At 35.9% G+C, this 23,130-nt stretch overlaps 1 protein-coding gene and 1 long non-coding RNA gene across 5 annotated transcripts; both read right to left on the bottom strand.

Moving 5' to 3' along the window:
• Window positions 1–55: 55 nt before the first annotated feature.
• On the bottom strand, window positions 56–1,649 carry LOC120010393. The gene is made up of 2 exons (XR_005470871.1): window positions 1,282–1,649; window positions 56–265 (listed from the first exon to the last, which is right to left on the bottom strand). It is a non-coding gene; the product is annotated as an uncharacterized LOC120010393 (long non-coding RNA).
• A 2,382-nt stretch (window positions 1,650–4,031) lies between these two features.
• LOC120010391 lies at window positions 4,032–20,511 on the bottom strand. Of its 4 annotated transcripts, none has more exons than XM_038861177.1 (21): window positions 20,054–20,511; window positions 19,315–19,573; window positions 18,896–19,001; window positions 18,640–18,781; window positions 18,207–18,468; window positions 17,538–17,902; window positions 16,097–16,170; window positions 15,093–15,234; window positions 14,246–14,432; window positions 12,931–13,138; window positions 10,800–11,297; window positions 10,147–10,204; window positions 9,025–9,112; window positions 8,338–8,412; window positions 8,149–8,232; window positions 7,872–8,015; window positions 7,034–7,106; window positions 5,411–5,493; window positions 5,259–5,313; window positions 4,762–4,884; window positions 4,032–4,658 (listed from the first exon to the last, which is right to left on the bottom strand). In XM_038861177.1, the coding sequence occupies exons 1-20, from the start codon at window positions 20,343–20,345 to the stop codon at window positions 4,819–4,821; spliced, it is 3,261 nt and encodes a 1,086-aa protein (XP_038717105.1). In that variant the 5' UTR covers window positions 20,346–20,511; the 3' UTR covers window positions 4,032–4,658; window positions 4,762–4,818. The 4 variants fall into 4 exon arrangements, with proteins under 4 accessions (XP_038717105.1, XP_038717104.1, XP_038717106.1 ...); XM_038861176.1 differs by having other exon boundaries at window positions 4,033–4,658; window positions 18,207–18,471; XM_038861178.1 differs by having other exon boundaries at window positions 4,033–4,658; window positions 18,207–18,471; window positions 19,315–19,589; window positions 20,054–20,184.
• Window positions 20,512–23,130: the final 2,619 nt, after the last annotated feature.

Below are 23,130 nucleotides of genomic sequence, written 5' to 3' on the forward strand. Positions count from 1 at the left end.
CTCTTAACCTAAACTCAAAATGTTCTAATGAAATTAACACAATACTCACTATACGAAAATTGAAAAGAACTCTATTAGATAAACTTAAAACAATTGCAATCTGTGAATATTTGGACACTTATTCAATTCATCTATTTCAACAACTCCTTAGAAAGAGAAACATAAAATAAAATCAACTAAGTTCTTGACACAAAAAAATAATAATAAAAAAAAAGAATTGACTTCGATCTCCCTCACCATGCACCCCATGCTCAAGCATATTTCTCTGAAAACAATGAAAACAAAAACTATGAGCTGCGAGCCCGTAAGTAGACAAATCATAAATAAAAAAAAAACATTTGAAAACAATAAAATTATGAACATTCTACTACACCAAAACTTTATCCTCCATGACCATGTACATTCCTTGTTACAGTTACACAGTAATCTCAGTCACAGTACCCTTAGTTAACCCCATGAGGAACGGGTCAATGCACTCAGTTTAGTCCCCTGAGTAACAGGTCAGTGCACTCAGTTTAGCCCCCTGAGTAACGAGTCAATTCTCACAAACCAATAGAGACATAAACAGTACACGCTAGAATCCACTATCAATTGACTAAACAAAAGAAACAACAATTATATTGATCTGAAGAGGTATGACTGTGTTTTAACCATGATGAATATAATGCTACGAAGGACCAGGTTAAGTTAAAACAAGTAAAGCAAGAATGTCATCAATTTTGATCCCCAAGTTACTAGCACAACCAATCAAATACTCAGATTAACTTGCTTTCCCCACTGCATTGTATAAGAATCATATGTTTAGCCATTCACCACCTCTATCCGCATAAGTTTATTTTTTTTTTATTTTTTTTGAATCACCAATTCCCAACGTTAACACAAAAATCATTAAGTTACTTTAATTGATTTCAAAAACATTAAGAAGGTAAAGTACCTATCGTATATACTATAACACAAAAAACTAAATAAAAACTTGAATTATTAACTATGTTGACATATCCCCAATCTTCATTGAAACCCAACTAGATTGAAATTAATTAAAGACTACTCAATGTACAAGTACACCTAAAATCAATCTATCACTCGCTACAAATCGAGCATATAGTAAAAATTCAATTCCATCAATATCTGATTCACCAAACTATCAATTGCAATCATCAAAGAAAACATTTGAAATCATTCAACCAAAAACCCATCAACTATTCTTTTCAAACTCCTCATCAAACCATATTCGTTTAAATTTCCTTTTCTTTTAAAACACAAGGGGATCCGTCTACTTACCCTTTTTGCTTGGGCAAAGATGAATTAAAGCCTAAGATTGCTTTCCTCTCAAAGAGCACTATTCTTCCCTCCTCTTTCTCTGCTGCCCCTCTCTTGCTTTTCCCTTTCTTTTTTCTTTTTTTTTTTATAATGAAGACCTAAGTACCTAACACTTTATAAGACGTGGGCCTATAATAATTGGACTATTATGATTAAAGGTTTCAAGGGCCCATTTTCGTTCAGGGTCCTTTCATGCACCATGCTATACTATTGTACATCTGTTCAGTTCACAGCTTGATATGCACGGAATGATTACATATTTATCCCATTTGTACATAATCATTTTCATGCAGCATCAATAGTTTTGTTTGTATCATTGTTCATTCAACTTCGTCAGTCACTAAAATATAGTACCTGAGCTCTCAAAGTGTGTGCTTCATGTGCTCTTTTGTTACTGTCAAATAATAATGACGATGGTACTGTTATTTTTTTTCTCCTGATCAAACAAGCAGTGGGAATATCAAAACAGGATAGCACAAATGGGCTTTGATTGACCTGAACATCAGTTCTTTCACTAAAACATACCACTTATCTTGAGTCTTGGGCAAGCTCCTAATAATATGCAAGGCTCATGACCTGCACACTTGGACAATAATGGATTTAGCCACTGATAGCAGTTTTCATCTTATACATGTGGAAATGAACATATGTGTTCTCTCAACTACAACTTTTGCCGCATTACTAGTAAACTGGGTAGAAGTTAAAATTTGGTCTCTGTTGCAAATACTGTTCTGGGTCTTTATTCCTAGTATATTGATTCCTATACGTTCAGGGCTGATGCCTATGGCATGTAAGGGAAATAAACAGTAGTATTTATTTGCTTTAGATTCGATTGATTTGGACAAGTTTGTTTCTGTCTGGTTCAAGTATTTTGGCGCAAGCTCACTCTATTTTTTCCCCTACCATGATCGTTACACTTGCTGCTTATAATTTTATGATAGTACTACTCTTACTAGCAGATACAATGTAGTTTTCATAATTTGAGCCAATTGTAGAGCTAATCTACATGCATGCAATCCACACACTAAAGGACAAATGCAGCAAAACCCTGCAACGCAGATTCAGTTTTCCTGGTGGTTTTTGTCCAATTGCTTCTTATCTTGCTTGCAGTCTTGTCTCTTTGCTTAACAATGTCAGATACTCAAATAGGCAATCGCCGTGATGCGAGTGCTATTTGGTTTCCTAATAATTTTATTACGACTGTATTTTTTGTTGTTTGATTACCTTGTTTTTCCGTTTTTTCAGGTGGTGAAGAAGCTAGATTTGGGAGCCCTCTTTACACTCTTACCTTCCTCTGCTTAAAGTCTTGCATGTTACTCTTACTGGAGTTCAGTGGGGTAAATATGATGCATTCTTTTCTTTTTTCAGTGATTAATTTGTTCCTAATGAATTGTTCTGATATCCAATGAACCACAGGTGGTTTCTTTCGATACTGCTGCTGCCCCTGTTGCAATTGCTGCAGGAGTTTATCGATCTCTAGAATTTGAGGATAACTTCCACTAGCAAAGGTTTAAAAAACATTACAAGATCATCGGAATTTACGATTATGCTTCTATAGGACTTCAGAACTCCACAGCGTTAATAAACAAAGGTATTTTTCTATGGAACTTCAGAATTTCATAGGGTTAATAAACAAAGGATTTTTGAAGCAGCTTTTTTAATTACCACACAAGCTAGTGGAGATTATCCTCTCATAAGTGGATCTTTAATCTCCTTTAATAATTGGAGCTTCTCTTACCTTGTCCTATTGCCGCATTAATTCCTTTTGATCCTTCCTGCAAGATAATATCTGAATACTAAAATTTGATACTAGGATCATGATATTGCTTTTGGAGAAGGCCACAGAATATAATAGGCCTATTGATCATGCTTCTGTTTCCTGGTTTTTGTTATCCGTTTTTGTACTTGTACAATGATCAGCATAGGTATTGTGCTGTTACTGTGAAAGATGGCAGTGTTCGAGATCTCTTTTTAGATCTGCACCAAAATATACAAGGTAAGCATATTGTTTTTGGTGAAGCCCATGCTGGTTAAACGGTCTTCGGTGTCCAGGCTACAATAAAATGAGGGAAAATAGATTAATACCATCAGGACAGAACTTTAGTGGGTTTAAGACTGATTTGTTGGTCGGAAAGCTAAGAGCATCCACAATGGGAAGAATTTGAAGTACTTGAGATGATACTTTCTTGATAAGTTAAGTGCTAGATGTTCACAATGGGTATAATGGAGTGTATTTCAAGTACTTGAAATGTTACTTTTTTGATAAATATAGTGCTACATACACACAATGGGTGAAAAATTACACTTGAAAATTTAGTTGTGGAAAAAGGATACTTGAGAGTTGGAGTATGTATATAGTTGATGAATAGTGAAGAGAGAGGTGATGAAAAGGAAGAGAGAGATGATAAAAAGGAAGAAAGAGAAGATGAAAAGAAGAGAGAGATATGAAAAAGAAGAGAGAGATGATAAAAAGGAAGAGAGAGAAAATAGAGAAAGTGAGTATGAAGTGTTGGAATGTATGGAGTGTTGATGAATAATGTATATTGTGGGATTCACTCATCCAATTAAATTATGCCACGTAAGATAGATGAGAAGAGAGAGAATGATTTTGAAGTGCTGGATATTTGGTGCATCACTGTGGATGCTCTAACATATGGAAGCATCTTTTTGAAAGTTTTCAAGCCACATTAATAAGCCGGAGTTTACCATATGATGGGCCTAAACTTGGCTAACCAATTTCGTGGGCTGTAAGTTTAACCGGCTCTGTTTTGATTAGCTTGGACTTGACCAATTTTGATAGGCTTAAGCTATCCCAATCTCAATGGCCGATACTAGCCTACTTTTGATGAGTCTTAGCTCAATTTCACTGAGCATAATTGCCCAATTCTTATGAGCGAAAAGTAGCCAACTTAAAATGGGCCTATACTCAACTTTCCCTGTCACTAGGTCTAAAGTAGCCTAATTTCAATGGGCCTAAACTGATCATCTGCTGTTAAGCCATCCCTCTGTACTGTAACATCAATTCTCACTGACCTCTTTGCTATCATCTCCTCAATCACCAAACCTAGTTCTCTCGCCCAAGTCTCTTAGGATCAATGGCTAAACAGTTATCCAACACTAATGAGGATGCTTTTTCGACTATCAAACAGTCCTTCCAGAAATATATGTGAAAATTGCTCATAGTTCAATGCTCAATCCGGTTCAATGCCCCCTTTTCCATATCTGTATATATTTAGCAATAACAGAGGGGGCCTGTCAGGTAGAAGACTTACTGAGTGATTTATTCCCAGTTAGAACTTGGTCGAGATTATTCAAAGCTTCAAGATCCAAAATCGATCCTGCATTAAAATTCGAAAGAAAAGAAAACGGAAATCTTTTTAATCAATATTAGAGTCTGCCCTGCATATTTGGCTACTTTAAGGGAACACCGAAAAACATTACCTTTAGGAGGGCAGGAAAAAGTGTCAAAACTGGTTGAGTTTGAACCTTCGTGTTAAATCATCTTATAGGAGGAGGGTGAAAATAAGGGTGCTGCAAAGCATCGTCAATGCTTAACCGATCCTCCTGCAAGTCAAGACACATCTTGAAGCCAAAAAATTTGACTCGGGATAGTCGGTAGCACTACATATTTCATTCTAAGAAAAAGAGCTTGAATTCACTTTATTAATGATATACGTGGAATCCAGAGTTAAACATATTAACGTGCAGCAACAAATTTAAAATCACACGATGTTTAATAGCATTGAATATTGGACTCTTAGGAGATTGCATGTTCACAAAATGATTAGTACAAACAGAATGTTGTAATTTTCTGTAACACGAGGAGAATAGGCGAGAAAACAAAGATGTTTGATATAATATGGAGGTAGCTCCTTATGGAAGATATATAAGAGATCATCTAGCATTTACCCAGAATATTACATAAAATAAAAACTTACTGGGTCCCAGCGTAAGAGTTGACGCACCAATCGCAAAGCCCAAACATCTGGAAACCTGCATGCATTGTATGATCACTGGTCAAGCTAATAGCTTAAAGGAAGAATCACAGAATAAGCAAAAAATCTCAGGAGAATGCAGGAAGAAAACTAGCCCCAGTCCGAGAGGGTCTTTAGTCTGTATTTGATTGGAGAAAAATTCTTCTGAGCATTTCCAGGAAGCAGGTGAAACTCCACCCTTGATCAAAGAAATCAAATATTTTAGTAGTACAAATGCAAGGACGGCTACATATACATGATAAATCGAAAATATATGCTTGGATAAAAACTTTCTCACGTGTGTGTGTTCCATGACATCAACCTCAAAACTGAGACAAAAGTTGGATATACATCTCAGGCATTCGCTGGATATTTTCTATTTCTTGATATATGTAAAAATAACAAAACAAAATGCTTTGGTGAAAAAATGCGTCACTATTATTCTAAGCATAAAATTATAAGCTTCCCAACCTCATTATCCAAAAAACCAGGACAAATGAAAAGGCACATTGTCCACTTCTAAGCTCTAATCAAAGTCATCCGGTCCATAACAACTCAACAAGTATTAATACCAGATATTAAGGGTACTAACTACTAAGTGATGCCAAATGTTGAGAGTTAACTAGATGAGTATAAGGTGGAGATTACTTTGATTTCAACCTGTGATTTCTCATTTACTACATCCCAACCAAGGCCATCCTCTTCTCCAATCTTATCTTTTTCAATCAATATTCTTCACGTTGTTTTTTCTTTTAAACGGCAATAATGTTCTTCAATATTACTTCCGCCATCTAGTCTTATTGAAATCTACCCAGGACATTTTTCTCCTTTCTTAACCAGAACAGTTGCATCCCCATGTAATATGCCCTACCATCTGAAAAGATTTCTCATATTATTTTCAATTAAAGTTATTTCAAATTGAATAAATGTTCTCATTTCTTTAGCTATCTTCGTTAAGCTTTGTTTCCCTGCAGTTATTCTTTAACATGTTATCTTTCAAAGTTTCTATTCATACCATGAAGCATGGCAGAGACCCATAAGATTTGCCTTTTGGATTCAAATGTTCCATTCAATCATACATAAAAATACACACTCCCTTCGATCCAATCACCTCTAATTCATAAATATAATAGTCTCTTCAATCAAACTATTACTTTGAATATTGCCAAAGGTACCTAAAAAAACTTCCTCTAAGGGCAACCTTAACATTTATCTTAATCAAATCGTTATTCTCCTACCTCCAGTAAATTATACACTCCATATATTGTCTTGGCTTACTTGGTCTAAAAAGCCAAAAAAATTATAGAACATGTATTCATTTATCCAATTTTGAATAGTCTTATTTACTAAGACTGTATCATTTAAAAAATAGTGAAATAAGGACCTCATCTGAATGGATCATTTATATCGACAATCACTATGCAAACACAAAAGGCTCAAGGAGATTCATAATACAAGTCTCTTAGGATGGAAGCTTTTTCCAGTGAGCACTAGATACTGCTCCTTCAAACATAGTCAAGTTTATATAACAAAGAAGAACTACATTTTTGAAGGAAAAAAATAAAACACAGCACACAACTGCCTAAAAATTAAATCACAAGTCATCTCCAAACCATTAAAATACTTACGTTTCTCTGAGAACCTTGTAACTAACGGGTAAAAAAGATTTGCATAATATGAACTGTACTTTTTGTGCATGTGATGCCAGAGGAATTTGCGGTACCAAGTAGTAAACTTACATCATTCGTCACTCGATGATGTTTCGAGGAACTTCCCGGTATTAGAATACATAATTCCATGAATGACCTAAGTCTGGCACCACAAATATGAACAATCATCAGCATTAAAGCTGAACATGCATAGAAAACATTCTCCTTCAAGCAAGTAGGAAATTCTTACTAATGAAATTCTGGAAAAACAAGAAATGGTACACACCAAGTACAATGGGGTATATGGAAAATGATTCGACAGAATCGAGCCTGGATCTCACACTAAAAAGCAATGATTTTCATAGTTTTTAAAACATTCAAGTAAGCTTGATAATAATAAATAAGCTGAAAGGTGCTAAAGAGATTTGTGAAGTTGCCATCAAACTCGCCGCAAAGATTCTTACATGGCCCTTATAATATGATCAAACAGCATCTTCAGACTTGATAAATAAGGTTCAAAACTTAAAACATCTCGGCTCTCGAAATAAGGAAAGCAAGATCTCACACATAAACTTGCTTCCATGACGCAAAACTTCCAAATATGGCCTGCAAAACCATCTAGGTCACCATATTGGAAAATACAAAAAATGAACCATGATCCATCTAGGCCCATGCCTAGGATTTCACTCCTCTAGGTGGAAGCTTAAACAGGACTTACACCAAAAGCACCACATCATTTCAAAAAAAAATTCCCCAGACCATATTATCATAATAACTAGAAAGTTTCCCATGATAACTCAGTCTTCAGGGCAATGGAATCACAGGTTCAGAACATCCAAAGAAAGCTGTTCAAAATTTGGTCCAACTACTGAAAGAATTTGAGTATCATAGGTAAAAGAGCAGATCCGTCACCAGGAAAAGAATTCACCTGTATGCAAGCTCCTTTAACTCTTCTTTCCAACCCCCAATATGCTGGTCTAAAAGAGATTGTGTCAAAGCACTAATCTGAAAAACATTTGGTGATCCTAAAATTAACTCTAACATCACAACGCCAACACTCCACATATCATACCTGTCAAAAGAGTGTTGCCAAAATAGGATTTAGCAAACAACACTTAAATTTAGCATGAAAAAAGAACACATATATTCCAAAAGATATTGAAAATACTAGCGTTCAAAGCTGATTTGGGGTGAAACCGACTCACTTTGAAGTCCTGCTTGCCGGCCCTTGGTACCAACTAGCATTAAGAAATGCTTCGGGAGGGCTATACTCATAAGTTTGTTCAGCTCTGATCAAAATGAAAATAGACATAAATGCTTCAGGAACAAACAAAATGAGACATTAGTAAATGAATAAGTTAAAAGAGAAAAGCTCCAACAGAGAGAAAAGATACCTCGAGGGTCCACTGGATCCATACAAATGCCGCATTGTGAACTCATCTATTGCACTACCAAAGTCAATAATGCGCCTAAGCAATTGATAAAAATTAAATCAAAATCTATTATTCTATTTATTAAGATGAAAAGAAACAACATGTTCACTTATACACTTGCTTATCAGAACAAGAATGCATAAAGTCAAATTTAAGAAAACATGCATCAACAAATTTTCTTTTCCTTTTTCCAATTAATAGTTTACATCATAGGGGAATATAAATGCCCCCCCCCCCCACCCCACCCCACCCAACATCCTTTAAAAAAAAGAGGAAAAGCCGAGTGCAGGCACACCATGTTAAATTTGAGTCATAAGAACGTAAATAATTCAGAGGACATATAACATGTTAAAATGGATTATTGAGTTATTGAAATATAAAGCAAAAACAACGTACCATTGCCAACTTTTTGCTACTGAAAAAGAGCAGTGTTCAAGAGAAATAAGACAAATGGCATGAACGATTTAATGAGTTGCACCAGAAATTTTTCAATAAAATATTACTTGGTAACACAAGAACCTCAGCTTTAAGTGTCACATGTATACAGTATGCCACCATAGCCGTCATATTAATTGTGTTACAAAAGCTACAAGAACATGAAAGCATGTTAACTCCAATAAAGTGATAGAAAGATATACTATGCAATACATTTTGGTGGTATAGGTCTCATTTCCACTTGGAAATCCCTTCAAGCACATTCCAGTCTCCTGATCTTCAAAGCATATCACCATATTTTCTTGCAGCAAGAATACAAGCATTCTTAGTAAACATAACCACAAACACACACTCCCCAAATCTCGAGCATTAATAAAAGACGAAAATTTTAGAGAGACAGAATATCAAAGTGGCCGCAAAAAAATATAGGATTAGATATTGTGCCCAAAAGTCCCATAGAAATTTTCAAAATTTTTTAATAAGCAGCAAAAGGACAAGCAAAATGTGTGTACAAAAAAATTATGAATACCTCAGCAATAGTACTCATTCTGACAGTTTGAATAGTGTTTCATAGGTTAGACAAAGTTTTACATTGGCAGTTGACCTACCGCAACCCTCCTCCTTTATTCGAGCTTGGGACAAGTTGCAAGCGTAGGCGGAGTTGTGGGAAAACGTTTAAGATGGTTTAAGCATGTACAACGTAGAGAAAGCGGTGCGGCGGTGAGAAGAATTGAGAAAATTTGTATAAGAGAGAGTAAGATGCAAAGAGAAATACCTAAAAAGACATGGCTTTAAGTAATACCAAAGGATATGGATTCAATAGAAGTTGCTAAGAGTATCATCCTAGATAAAAGAAAAAAATGAATGGCGGAGGAGAACTCAAGTAGTGGATGACTGGATTCTCATTGATTTCTCAGACTCGTAGCTGACTCCAAAACTTTTGGGATAAAAGCTCAGATGATGATGAATAGTTAAGCAGTAGTTTGACAAGGTTGTTCTCATTAATAATCGCAGAACCTCATCCTTGACATGGAAAAATCAGCACACCAGTTTATATAAGACAACATGATACAAGAAAACACAAGAACCAATGCCAGCAAATCAGCCAATATTGTCGTCAATGTAGATTTTACTTTCATAATCATTTTAGATGATAACTAGCACTGACATACATCAAGGGATTGGGAAACTCACTGATAGATACCAGTATATTTGATAGCGAAAACAGAGAAAACAGGAAGTGTATCTAATGGATATCAATTATATTACTGAACTAACACTACCACGCTTCCCCCTTTTTTCATATCTTTTAGTAATAATAGGCCTATCACTCACCAGGTTTAATATCCCTATGAGTTATATTGCGTTCATGACAAGACTTGAGTGCCATCAACTGTGAAAGGAAGAGAAAGAAAGTACAAGAGAAATGATTGTGCTCTCAGTAGAGAGAAGAAAGCAAAAGATAAAGCAAGCCACATATTTTGACACAGATTTAGCCAAAAGCAAGCATGTAAAACCTTCTTCAACATATGCATTTTATTTCTAACCTATAAACTTACATCAATAACTAAAATTAATATGTAGAACAGATTTGGAATAGTTATGTTCGAAAATTCAATGTAGAAGCACAATTCTCACTCTAGGCAATAACTATTAATAAACCTAATTGTTTTAAATACTACAGGAGTCTTGTGCACGGGAGTTGTTAACCATTAACTTGACCCAACTTTATGTCAAAAATGAAATAAAGCTCTGAAAGAATAGCAACAGTACACTTTGCAGCAAAAACATAAATCTCCCTTCAATAAAGTGTGTTTCAACTCCTAAAAAGCCATACGTCTTCTAACAACAAATTATTGAAAAATCAGGTCGCATTCATCCAAGCAAGCCAAGCAACATTACATTTTAAATTGCTATACAAAAAACAGGCATGTCACTAAATTTTCATGAGCATGTTTACACAATCTAAAATTTATATGCAGACGTACCAATTGCCATATAATACTACGCATTTGCTCTTTTCCTGCATTTGTGGTCTTCAGCCAATGCCACCATTTCGAAGGACGCAATACTTGTACGCGTTTTATATCCTCTGCGCTTTCTTCATCAGCATTACTTTCCACAGTGTACATGAGCTTTGACATTGAGATGCCTTCATGACGAAACACGAGCCATATCTCATTTGAACGCGATTCAAATGACTCTACGTATCTAGCTATATGATCCAAACCTTCTTCATAAGCAGCCTTGTGCTGCTTAAACTTCTTTCTAAATCCATTTTCAGAGTTCCAAGGATATCCCAATTCATGAACAACTGAGTCATTCATTACAAATAGGTCATGCAAATCGGGTGTTGATTCTTTCTGTAACGTCATTGACATTCGATTAGATAGAAAATCTCCAAGCCATTTCGAGGCATTCAAAAAAACTTCACCAAAATGCTTCTCCCGAAGGCCACTTAAGTAAACTGCAGCTCCTCTTTCCACCTATTAATAAAAGTTCTCTCTTTAAGTGAAACTGACTTCAAGAACTCAGCACAAGGTATTGCTATACGCAAAAGCAGCTAGCTTCTAACCCTTGGCATGTATCCAAGCAAACAACATGAAACAAGGAAAAACAATAAAATCCCTGAAGAAACTGAAATCCCGTAGGCTTATTCAATTGAAAGGAAAAGCTTAAAACAGCAAGAAACTGATGATTTAATGAACCAAAATAAATACCCTTAAATCATCTCTAATTCATACTAGATCAGCAGCATCGATTGAACCATGGGCTAAGAAGGAAAAACATAAACTCATTCCTTCTATGCCATAGATTCAATTATTTTACTTTACGCTATTATACTTCATCCTTGCCATATCTGACATTTCGCTCCTTAGATTTATTTAGTTGTAGGTCAATTATGTAACTCCAAGGACACAGAAGTGTGCATAAAGATTCTGTCAGCTTTTTATGCCACCTTTTATTCAAATAAAACTTTCTAAGCCAGCTAACATCAAACAAGTCACAATGAGATTTCTGAATCTTCAAAGAAATCACTTATCCTTTGTACAGACCTAAAACCAGGGATAAATGCATGAATCTAGCAATTTTTATATTTTATTTGAGTTGTTCTATTCATCTTTATCAAACTTATATCCCAAATTCCCAATATAGTCTAGGGTTGGCTACATGAATCCAGAAAGAAAATAAAAGTAGGTGGATTCTCCAAGTCTGAACTGTTCATTTACTGATTAATTAATTATGATTAAATGATGGAACACAAAGACAGGATATTATCAGTGAAACATCATATCCAAAACCACAGGTATTACGTTTCGATGTGGGTGTGTGCATAAGGAGGTAAGTATTTACCTGTCACGAATTTGCCTTTAAGATAAACAGAACTGCAACGGCATGTATAAAATAACTTATCTAAATAAGGATTCAGAGATGTAGAAACTGGATGCACTTAGAAGTGGCAGACAGGAATTCAGGTAAACAAATTCTTGTTGGAAATACTGAAGGATCTACGACTGTAACGTTGCCTTACTATTCTAGTGCCTCTGTGTGTGTGCATGCAGGATATGAGAAATATACCCATTGATGAAACAATAAAGATAATAATAGGTTAATAGTTTATAGTCCTCGTGCGGGACAAATAAAGAAGGAAAAAATATCAAATTTTGGCACCTTAGGCACCCTAAAATGGTATACAAAAACTTAAAAAAGTTGTATGGACTGGACATGTAAGAAACCCAATCACCAAACCAAGCATCAGGATTCAGGTGGCATCTACTGTCCAAACAAATTGAGTAATTGCTCTAAGAAATCAACAGGATTTACTAGGATTGCATGTAAAGAGAGCATTTCCAACAAGTTGTAGAAAATAAAAAATCTTACAGTTAAATAGTTAGTTTAACTTAATTTATCTTATCATGAAATTTCAGCACCCCATCAAAGACTTTAACTTTTCTCAGTTATATTTTGATAGAAGAATGCTGAAATCCAGTAAAGCAACACCTTCGCCAAATACAGCTTAGGATACAAAGAGTTTATACTGGTAGAGAAAGATAACATAAATAGAACCACATTGCAACAAATATAAATAGAACCATTAGCAACAACGAAATAGATTACCAGTATGCGCTTCAAAATGAACAAGTTGTCATTAGGAAAGCCATCACCACAATTGCGGGTCGAGCTATGATTTGAATTTTCATCAGATGATGTGTTTCCAGTCTTCATGCACCAGCTTGAGATATTGTGTCCTTGATGGCAATTCCAATGAAAAGCCAACCAAACTTCACCATATGATCCACGACCAAACCTTTTCTTTAGCAAGTACCTAAAGAAGACATGGCACTAAGCATTTTCAGGTTTCTCTTACAAGAAACCACGATGTAGAATCAAGTATAAGCATGAAAGTGTCACAACAATGAACAAACTAGTCACTTACGATTTGCCTCCAACTCATGAAGCTAAGGAATTATATTTCTTACTGGCCTGTTGTTACTTAAAATATAAAAACATAATAGCAACCCATAAGAGCAAACTAACTCGCCATAACAATGGCATAGCCCATGCTAAAGTATGCCTTTGCAAAGAACATCTAGTTTTATACACATATTTAGCAGAAATCATTAGCAACTTAGCAGCGTTCCATGTAGAATACATTAACTTGAAAAGATGTCGTGTTCATAGAATGATATCTTTCAAAAAATTCAAAACATATTTTGTTTCTCGTAACTCTGTTTAGAAAAAAACATGCAAGGAGTCCAATGAAATATGCTGCCTGTTATGGTGAGAGTTAATTTCCTGCAAACAACAGGACTGTATTCTCGTAACATAATCTTGGTGCCCTTATTAACACGATTCATTGTCTTTTGCCGCTCAAAAAATGGAGGACACCATATATATTCCTTTTTCAGGATCACTCAGCTACAAATCATATTTTTTAATGAAAATGTCACCTATTTACTGTGTGTTGGCTGCAAGATGAGACTGACTCAATCAATTGAGAAAGCAGTCACCTACCATGGCAAAATTATTCAAGCTCCTAGATTTGCATAAAATGGTTAAATAACTTTCTCAGGAAGCATCCCAATATTTAGAAGTCATGCAAGAGTCTACGGAACCGCAGAAAGAAGTTCACTTTAGATTACTATAAACAGAAGGGGGGGTCCGGGTCAAAATAAATGGAGAACTATATTGAATGCAAATGACCCATGACACTCCACAGCAAAATAAACAATGGGAAGAGAAGAGACCAGTGAGATAAGGTCTGACAATATGAGGTAGCATACTAGTGTACTAAGATTGCCACTGAAGTTCAAATCTCTTTTTTTTGTAAACCAAACAATTAATGGTCACTAAGATTGAGACAATTATAAAAGGATAATTTCCTTCAAATAAAGGTTTTCATGTCAGAAGCAATCAAAGAAAAGAAATGCACCTCAGGTCAGGCGTAGCATGCTCACTTGATCCATGATTTGAACCAGTATCTTGGAAAGGAATAGATTCAAGCAGACCAAGGAAAGTAGCAAAGCCTTCGTGATTTATGCATTGATCTTTAGCCCCATTAGCAGTCATTCCAAAATGGAAGCACATACTCTGGTCATTATACAAATTTATAGGTCCACCTACGATGGAAGTTAAAACAAATCATTGTAACTACGTTATAAGTAGAAACGTTAGCAAGTGATAAGCATAAACTATTGGAACACACACAAGTCCCACATTGGGAAAATATGGAGGTGTTGAGTCACTTATAAGGCAACTATTTGTACCCAACTCACGAGCCATGGCTTTTGAGAAAGAATGGGCCACCCATCTATTTGCCTTGTAAGCCCAATGACAAGCCCATGTAACATAGGCTCCCCACAATCTAAAATGTGAACATGGTATCGGAGCCATGTTATGGGATATGGGGAAGGGTCTAACGAGAGGCCCGATATTATGGCCTCTTGTGTGAGGGGGAGTGTTGGAACCCACACAAGAAGTCCCACATTAGAAAAATATGGAGGTGTTGAGTGGCTTATAAGGCAACTGTTTGGATCCAATTCATGAGCCATGGCTTTTGAGAAAGAATGGGGCACCCATCTATTTGCCTTGTAAGTCCAATTGTAGGCCCATGTAATGTGGCTCTCCCATGGTCCAAATGTCAACAGAAACATTCCACATGAACATATGTTGAAGAAGTCAGATGAGTCAAATCCAATTACAGTAAAAGGAAAATGAGACCATAGGTTTTCTAACTTCATACTTACACTCAAGTTATTCAAAGCAGTAGTTTCACTCACCACAGCAGTTATTAAGGGCAGCAGGTAGAGCCTGGGTTGAATGGTACATGTATTGTTCCACATCTTCCTTTGGAGTGTGATACATATCACTGAGGCTCTCAGATAAATAAAAACAGCCAAGGCTGCCACGTTTCCCATCAACCTAGAGCAAAAAAATCACCACCATAGTCATAAATGGAATTTGTATTGAGCCAAAGACAGAGCAAGACTCCATAATAATGATCCCATTATCAAAATAAAAGTTTTGCACTCTATTGCAATGATTGTTGCAGATCAACTTCACTGATAGTGACCAGCTATTGCCCAAATTGCAATAGAGATCTACCAGAAAGGTTAAAACAACAAAATAGTGACATTTGGCAGCTAAAAGCCTAAAATAGCTATGAATTCAATATGAGTTTAAATCTTAGATAAAAATGAATGGTGAAAAGGATTCCATCAATTTTTTTTGATAGAGTTTTGGAGTTACAAATAAATTGGTACTAACAAGGACACGGTAAAAATCAACAATCCTTTGCCAACAAATTCATGAATTACTAATGATAAAGAAATAACTAAACACAACCTGCACATGCAAATTTGAAATTCATATTTTGTATAAAAATGAAAGAAACGAAGTCTTCCCAGGATGATAAAGTTTTTAATAAAAAGAAGCTGGAAGAACTTTAAGGCTTTGAAAAAAAATCCGACCTCCAACATAAACTTCATTTAGAAAGCTCAACTTGAGTGATTAGCCAAAACTGACACTACTGACTGTTGCAGAAATAAGCATCTAAAGCAGGGGGAAAAAAGGCCCATGACCAGATGATTTATCCGAGAAGGGTAAGATACAGGATAATGTATGAAATAGTTCTTCTACCTTACCGACTCAACGATACCTAATGTCTTACTTTGACCAGGAAATCGTCACTTTCGTAGCAAGGAAATCAATGAAATAGTACACAAAGAATCAACACCATGAAAGCCATAAAAAAATAAAAATAAAAATTTTGCTTTATGCTCACCAATAACCTGTCAAACGGGGTAATCAGTGAATCGGCATGCTCTGCTTCCAATAGGTGAGAAGTTACGTCGTTGGCTGAACAGAGTAAACAAAATTTAAGCACATTAGCATATAGGAAATCACAAAATTGTGTGTGAAGAAAGATTGCAAACATAGTATTTAAATAAGGTTCTATAAAAGAGAAAACACCCAGCGCTCAAAGCAAATTTTCGGTGATGACTGACAAGAAGTAATGGCAGATGCAAAGAAACTGTTTCCATGGAATGAACCTGCGATGCCCTACATTGCAATTATCAATCTGTAATTTCAAAGGACCAACGCTCAAATTGTGAGAGGGAGGTTGAGATGTGAAACAAAGTAAAAACATTCAAAAGTCCAGGAGGGATGACTTCACACGTGGATTAGCAAGTAGTGTTTAGTAGAAAGAACAGCATTTTACAAAAGGTGAGTTGGGCAAGTACTGAGTCCACCTAACATTGACTAAAAGTTTGATTGCACAAAAAATAGTTTTAAGAGTCTAACCATCCATATTTTCAATGAATAGCCAATCATTCAACCAGTCTATTTAGGGCTCAATGTTCAGCTTTAAACATAGAATCAGCTACACGCGACTGTTTTAACCACTGTCAATTACCACCTCCTTTCCTAGTTCATGCGTTATGAAGACACATAAACAAATATAACTTAAGAGCGCCAAACACCCCAACTAATAATAGATGCATTCATGATTAGACAAATATTCTGTGTCAGCCATGGACTCGCTTAATGGAAAGCAATGCTATGTTAGGCATAGAGAAGAATCCCTGGTGAGTGGTGACCACGGCATACCGGGCTTGAACATCATTAAACATGTAGCAGAGAGATCCAATTAAGAATTTACAACAATTGCCTGCTTTCAAGAATTTGTAACAACTTCATAGACAAATTTGTTTGGTGGGCACTTAATGTTTTTCTTTGGCAGGCTTTGTAATTTCTCTCTCTTTGGGTTTCACCTCCTTGGTGGCCCTCAATAAAATTTCTTCCGCATTCAAAAAATATAATTTACAACAGTACATAGCGGGCAATATTTCAAATAATAGGGAATGGACTTCTGATTTCTGATTTTTCTTATTAATATGGTTTGAGTAGGAGGCCATGTAAGCAAAATCAATATTCAGATTTCAATAAAAGTCAGGCAATAAGCTAGTGACACTTGAAACAGCTTTAGGTTAATTTCTCTTAAAGTTGGTAAGTGGCAAGGGGTCCATTCAAGATACACTTGAAACTTTTCAAAATGCCCTTATGTGACAATGTTGTGATGAGAAAGACGATCTAAGCAGGGCAATCACATTCTAGAGTCATTAATCACAAATGAAACAAAGATCTACTTATAAAGATCCATAATTCTGATGGTATGAATTCCACATATTTCCTAGGGAAAAGTTTTAAGCAGACTGAGATACCTGACCATCCAGAGGTAAACTTCTGTAGTGCACTAGCTGGGCAATCTATATCATCCTCTCCAAGACAGGTTTCCATCAGCATGGTTTCAGAAATTCCAAGAGATCCCAAGGGAACCACAACAACAGCCACATTGTCCATACTACCTTTTTCAAAGGCAGTGTTTACTATGCAGTCAGCTAAAGAATATGAGCAGGAAGAGGAGAGTCCTGATCTCATGGTCCCATGACTGACTTTCCATATAACGTCACAAACATCCTGCAAGCTTAGCTTTTCAAACACTCCATCCGATGCAGCCACCGCGTAGCTATCATTTATGGTCAAAGGCTGCCAATCTGTCACCTCAGGCATTGATATAACTCCATAACTGAAGCCATGCACGCGGAAAAAAAAGAGGAAAAGACAAACAAAAAGAAAATCAATCAGTGAGAAGTAATATACTTGGTTAATAGATTAGACTATATATAGCAATCAAATTATCAAAAAATAAATAAATATTGGACAATTGAAAAACATCAAGCAGCATATTGTTAACTTGGAAATCATATCGAGACCAACCTGTAAAATGAAATACAGAAATACTAAATTTGATGTTGATTTTAGTTATTATAATCGGAACAAATTGACGAAGGAAACACTGAAATTACATATCCACTAATTATGGACTTTACATTTTAAAGGGCACATCGCCAATAGCCCGTGAAACAGCCAGCTGACCATTAACTCGAGGTATACCTCCCCATTCATGAACATAACCACCAGCAGTTTCCACACGAAATCTTTCATCTTCTCTGTCAGGATGATGATCTCTTGTTAATTCTTTAACAAAATAATGTGTTAGTCCATTGGAGTTGGTAAAATTAATTTTTTCACGATCTCTTCTACGTGAAACAGCACCATTACGTCTTTGCTCCCGGTATAACCTCAATAAAGCTGCTGCAACATGTTAAAACATTAAAGTGTCAATAACCTCTGCCACTCCCCTGTTGACATTCAAGAACATTGTATTCCATTCCCCACAATTCTAACCATAGAATCCAAACAAGACATGCATCAAATTATTCAAAATGTTGAATTCTTCCCCTGAAGCCCATAGGTACTCACCTTCAGCCTCAGCAGGAGAATAAAATTGTTCAGAGCACAAGAATGCCTTAGAATCTCCAATGTTGGCAACTAAGATCTGACCATCTGCTATTAGCATAACAGTGGCTGTAGAACCTGAATCCAAATTGTTTCTAGATGCTTCCTTCATGGTTTAATTACCAAAAAAAAACAAAGACAATTCAACTTCATTTAGCATAGGGAAAAGAAGAGGAGTAACATCATAGTTCTAAGAGTAGAAGCATTTAAATGAACATACCTCAGAAAATGTCACATCAACATCCTGGATTGCCCGCAACAATGCTTGCTTCAAAATTTGCAAGTGAAAAGAATCATCAGAACTTGAAGGAAATAATAGCTTGAACCTGTCAAAGATTTATGGTTTGCATATTCATCAAACGATAATTATTCAAAAAAGACACAGACAAACCCCAAAACAATAAACCGCAACTGACATTCATATTTTTGATAAAGCCATCCGAAAAACAAGCTAACTATTCAAAGGAGTGGAGTGTACAACTTGCTACTCATTCCTGAATGCATCAGCTACTTTGATCATGTAGATTTAGGCATTTAGCATTCAATATTGCAATCTACAATAAAAACTTTACCATATGGTTCATATATATTTCAAACATTTCCTCAAACAAAAATTAAACAAATAATTAGTTTAAGAACCTTTCAAGGTTCAACTCATGCTGGCCTAGTTGTTCATCCCAGTTAAGCACTTGAAAAGGAACATCCAGTTCTCCTTGAGTTGTGAATCCTCTTGCAGATTTCTTTAAAAGAAAAGAATATGTTGCATCCAGAAGAAAATGCGTATGCACGGCAAAATATTCTAACAACAGCCTTGAAGCCATCTCACTAGCTTCAGCTCCATTATGTCCATCAAAAACAGCCACAATTCCAATCATAACCTCCTTAAGCCCCATTCTAGCTGCAGCATGATCAAACTGTGTTTTATCAGAACAGCCGTTTGTGTGATATTCAGCAAGCAGAAATCTTCTTCACTAAAATCTCCAAGAATACAAACATGCAATTTTTTTCAAAATCATATCTGTCGCATCTTTTTTTAACTAAATTTTAGCAACTAAACACGAGGTTCATAATTATAGCAACACGTAACACAAAACCCTAACAGGTCGAATTGAAGACACACAAAATTGAAATTAAATAAGCAACAGCAAAAGTGACAATATTAATAATAGATGTTAACTCACAAAATTAATCTCCATAGGGCCAAAAAAAATTTACGCATACATATGCAAACGCAACCGATTCAAGGTTTAGATCTTACGAATCGAAATTAGACAATTCAGTTTCTGCAAAACCCTAGCCCAAATCAGCAGGGATATACACAATCATATTCATACGCTCAAAGACAGACGCACAGGCAGAGAGGGATAGATTGAGATACCAGGGAAGGGAACGCGAATGTCGAGTGCGCAGAGAGTACGGTCCTCCTGATACTTCCTCCGACCCTGAAGCATCGCCGATTGGCACCGGCTGGGAGCAGAGGTGCGAAGGCGGGAGGCGTAATTCGTAAGCTTCCAGCGCGGGCATTTTGGAGACTGAAAAACCGCAGGAGCACCGCCTTCTTTGTAGACAGCCAAACACGTCGATGACTCTCCGCTACAATTCGTCGTTTCAAACAAAATTACGATCACCACTAAAAGGACTAGCTCCCTCGACGACCGGAGAACCAGCATCGTCGTTTTGTTAACCGATCTTTTCGAAATTTGCAATTTCTCATTCAAAGAATAAAACGGCAGTTCTACTTTGCTTGGGATTCACGAAATCGGAGAATCCATGATCGATGTAAGAACTACCGTGGTGTGTTCTGTAAAGGGCCATCAATCATTGAAGAATTACGACTACTTTGTGTGTCGTCCATAAGTCGGTTAACGAATCCTAATTTGAGGAGGATCAATGGTCCCGCTATTTAGTGTCTGAAACGTGGTCAATCGGCCCACGTAATAATTTTTTTAGGAGGAAGGCCCAGTAGATTAGCTTGCTATGGGAAGTACAGTTCCGGCCTGGCCCATCCCACAAAAATTAAAATTCTCATCGGCAATGCAACGGCCGAATTTGTCTATGAAATTTCAACACCAAAAAAGTCCTTTTTTTCTTTTTTGTAAAATATAAATCATGTAAGTACCATCGTCCATCATGCATTGAGTTTTATTTACGCTCCCTATGAAAATATATATAATAATGGATTTAAAATGTCGAAAAATAAAATTTCTTAATAGGTGTCAAAAAACGAACGCCGAACATGACAATACGATAAATATTTCCATAAAATATATGGGAATGGATTACTTGTCAATTGTCTTGTTCAATTCGAGTTGAATAAATGTATATCTATTTCTTTTTGTAAGTCACACCTTTTTACCTACCATATATGTGTTTTGTCTACTTGTAGTATTTCACACTTGTGTGTCTATTTTGAAATTCAAGCTCAAACACATCAAAAATATTGTCAATTATGGACCACAAATCCATCCGAATTTATTCTTCATGATCAGTGACAATTGGTTCTTAAACCCATAAAACGAGTCCTTTGAGAATCAAAGTGGCGCAGCGGATCCATTAGGCCAACACGAGGATATTGTCCTCTTTGGCCCAACATATAACTCGACTTTTCAACAAGTATCAAATATGTGACCTCAGGGTTATATTTATACGATTATTGTATGAGAGGTGTGAAACTTTACTTGGCAATTCAATGTGGGGTATTGGTATTCGTATTCGTATTCACAGCCTCGTGTTGTTGATATTTAGTTTAATGTGCCACGTGTATCATCTTTTGGTTTCTCATTTTCGACACACAAACCGTACGTGGGCAATTGCACCAAGCAAGAGACCTAAAACAGTCGTTCGTCACAACCTTTTTTAAGGCCACCAATTTCCCCGTGCTTGAATTTGACCAAATAGTCAACCTGTTGGGTCCCTATAAAGTATAAACGCGTCCAAACAGGCCTCTATAGGTAAATAATTTTATTACGTGGGTCCAAATGATTGGTTAAACCATATATGAACAAGGTCTGAGACATTTCAAAGCTTCACTTTCTTTGATCTTCCGTGATTTTCCTGCAACAATGACATGTTAACTCGCTAATAATACTTCTCCCGGGATCTTATCCTAAAATTGGCACATTACATAACAACAGCCTAAACTGCGAAAATAAATTAGCTTAATTATTTTAAAAAAATAAATGAAACAAAATAAAATGGTAATAAATGTTTTTAACAGATTTTTAAAAATAAAAGTAAAAAAAACCTTGGATATCTAGTACATTCGGGAACCTTGTAGAAGCTCACAATATGTTTTATTTAATTGGCAACTTGTAGATATTTGTGCCTTTTAGAGGAATAAATTATTCAAAAACCATTAAAAAAACAAATATATATATATATATAGTGTAACAGTAACCTTATCGTGTATAAATTATAAAATAAGCCAACTTGCATGCATATGGGTTCATATTCCAGAGCACCAAGCTTAAGCACTTGTTGGCCAATCAGGATTGCACGCGTTTCTTCTAATTGTAGGCGCCGCATGGCAGTCAATACCATACGTTTCGAAATGCTATTGGATCTTAAAAAGATTAAGGTTGTCGGCCTGGATTAGGGAAATTAAGGAATAAATATTTATTCTATTCACTTATTTGGGCATCTATTGAGTAGATAAATGTGTTTGATTGCCCATCTATTTGATAGAATAGATGGAAGGTATCTTATTGATAATTCAAATCGTAATAATTGGATGTTTAATTCGGGCCTATATGACATAATCGATCAATAAAAATACTTCAGAGCCTCGCTCCGTGCCTCACTACGCAAGGACGATGTAACAATAGTCAATAAAAAATATGGATATGGATCAATGAATAGTAGTTTCAAACTCATTTAAGAAACATATGATATTTAATTTTTTTAAATGGATTCATTTTCCAGAATTCACTCAGGATCCACAAATACTCAAATTTGTCATTGAAAGATTTACATTTTATTGTTTTCTTTGACCCCCACCAACTGAGCATGTCATCCTCACCAACACCATAGATAGATAGCATTTAATATTAATCATACCACCTGATATGTCATTAAAACCGAAAAACAGCTTTCAAAGTCGTCACTCTCTAAAACCTTCTTTCAAAACTTCAAAAAAAAAAGAAAGAAAGAAAGAAATATAAGCGTTCTGTAATTTTTTGTTCAATCAAGTAATGGTTTTGAAATGATGTCACCCAATTATAACTTATAAGTAGGTCCGTCCATTCATCCACCAATGACTTCGAATGTTTCTAAATTTAGAAACTAGAAACCACAGCCGCTGTTTTTAAAATTTTTCCGAATTTTCTAACCCCGTATTGGGGCTCACACCACACCACTACTATACCATCCCCACCCTTGGGAAGTTCCATTGGGAGTTCGGGACCACACTCTCGCCATCTCACACACGCACAGTCAGTGCACAGTCACAGTTCTATA

The sequence above is a fragment of the Tripterygium wilfordii genome, chromosome 12 (assembly GCF_013401445.1).
Source record: "Tripterygium wilfordii isolate XIE 37 chromosome 12, ASM1340144v1, whole genome shotgun sequence".
Lineage (NCBI taxonomy): Eukaryota > Viridiplantae > Streptophyta > Magnoliopsida > Celastrales > Celastraceae > Tripterygium > Tripterygium wilfordii.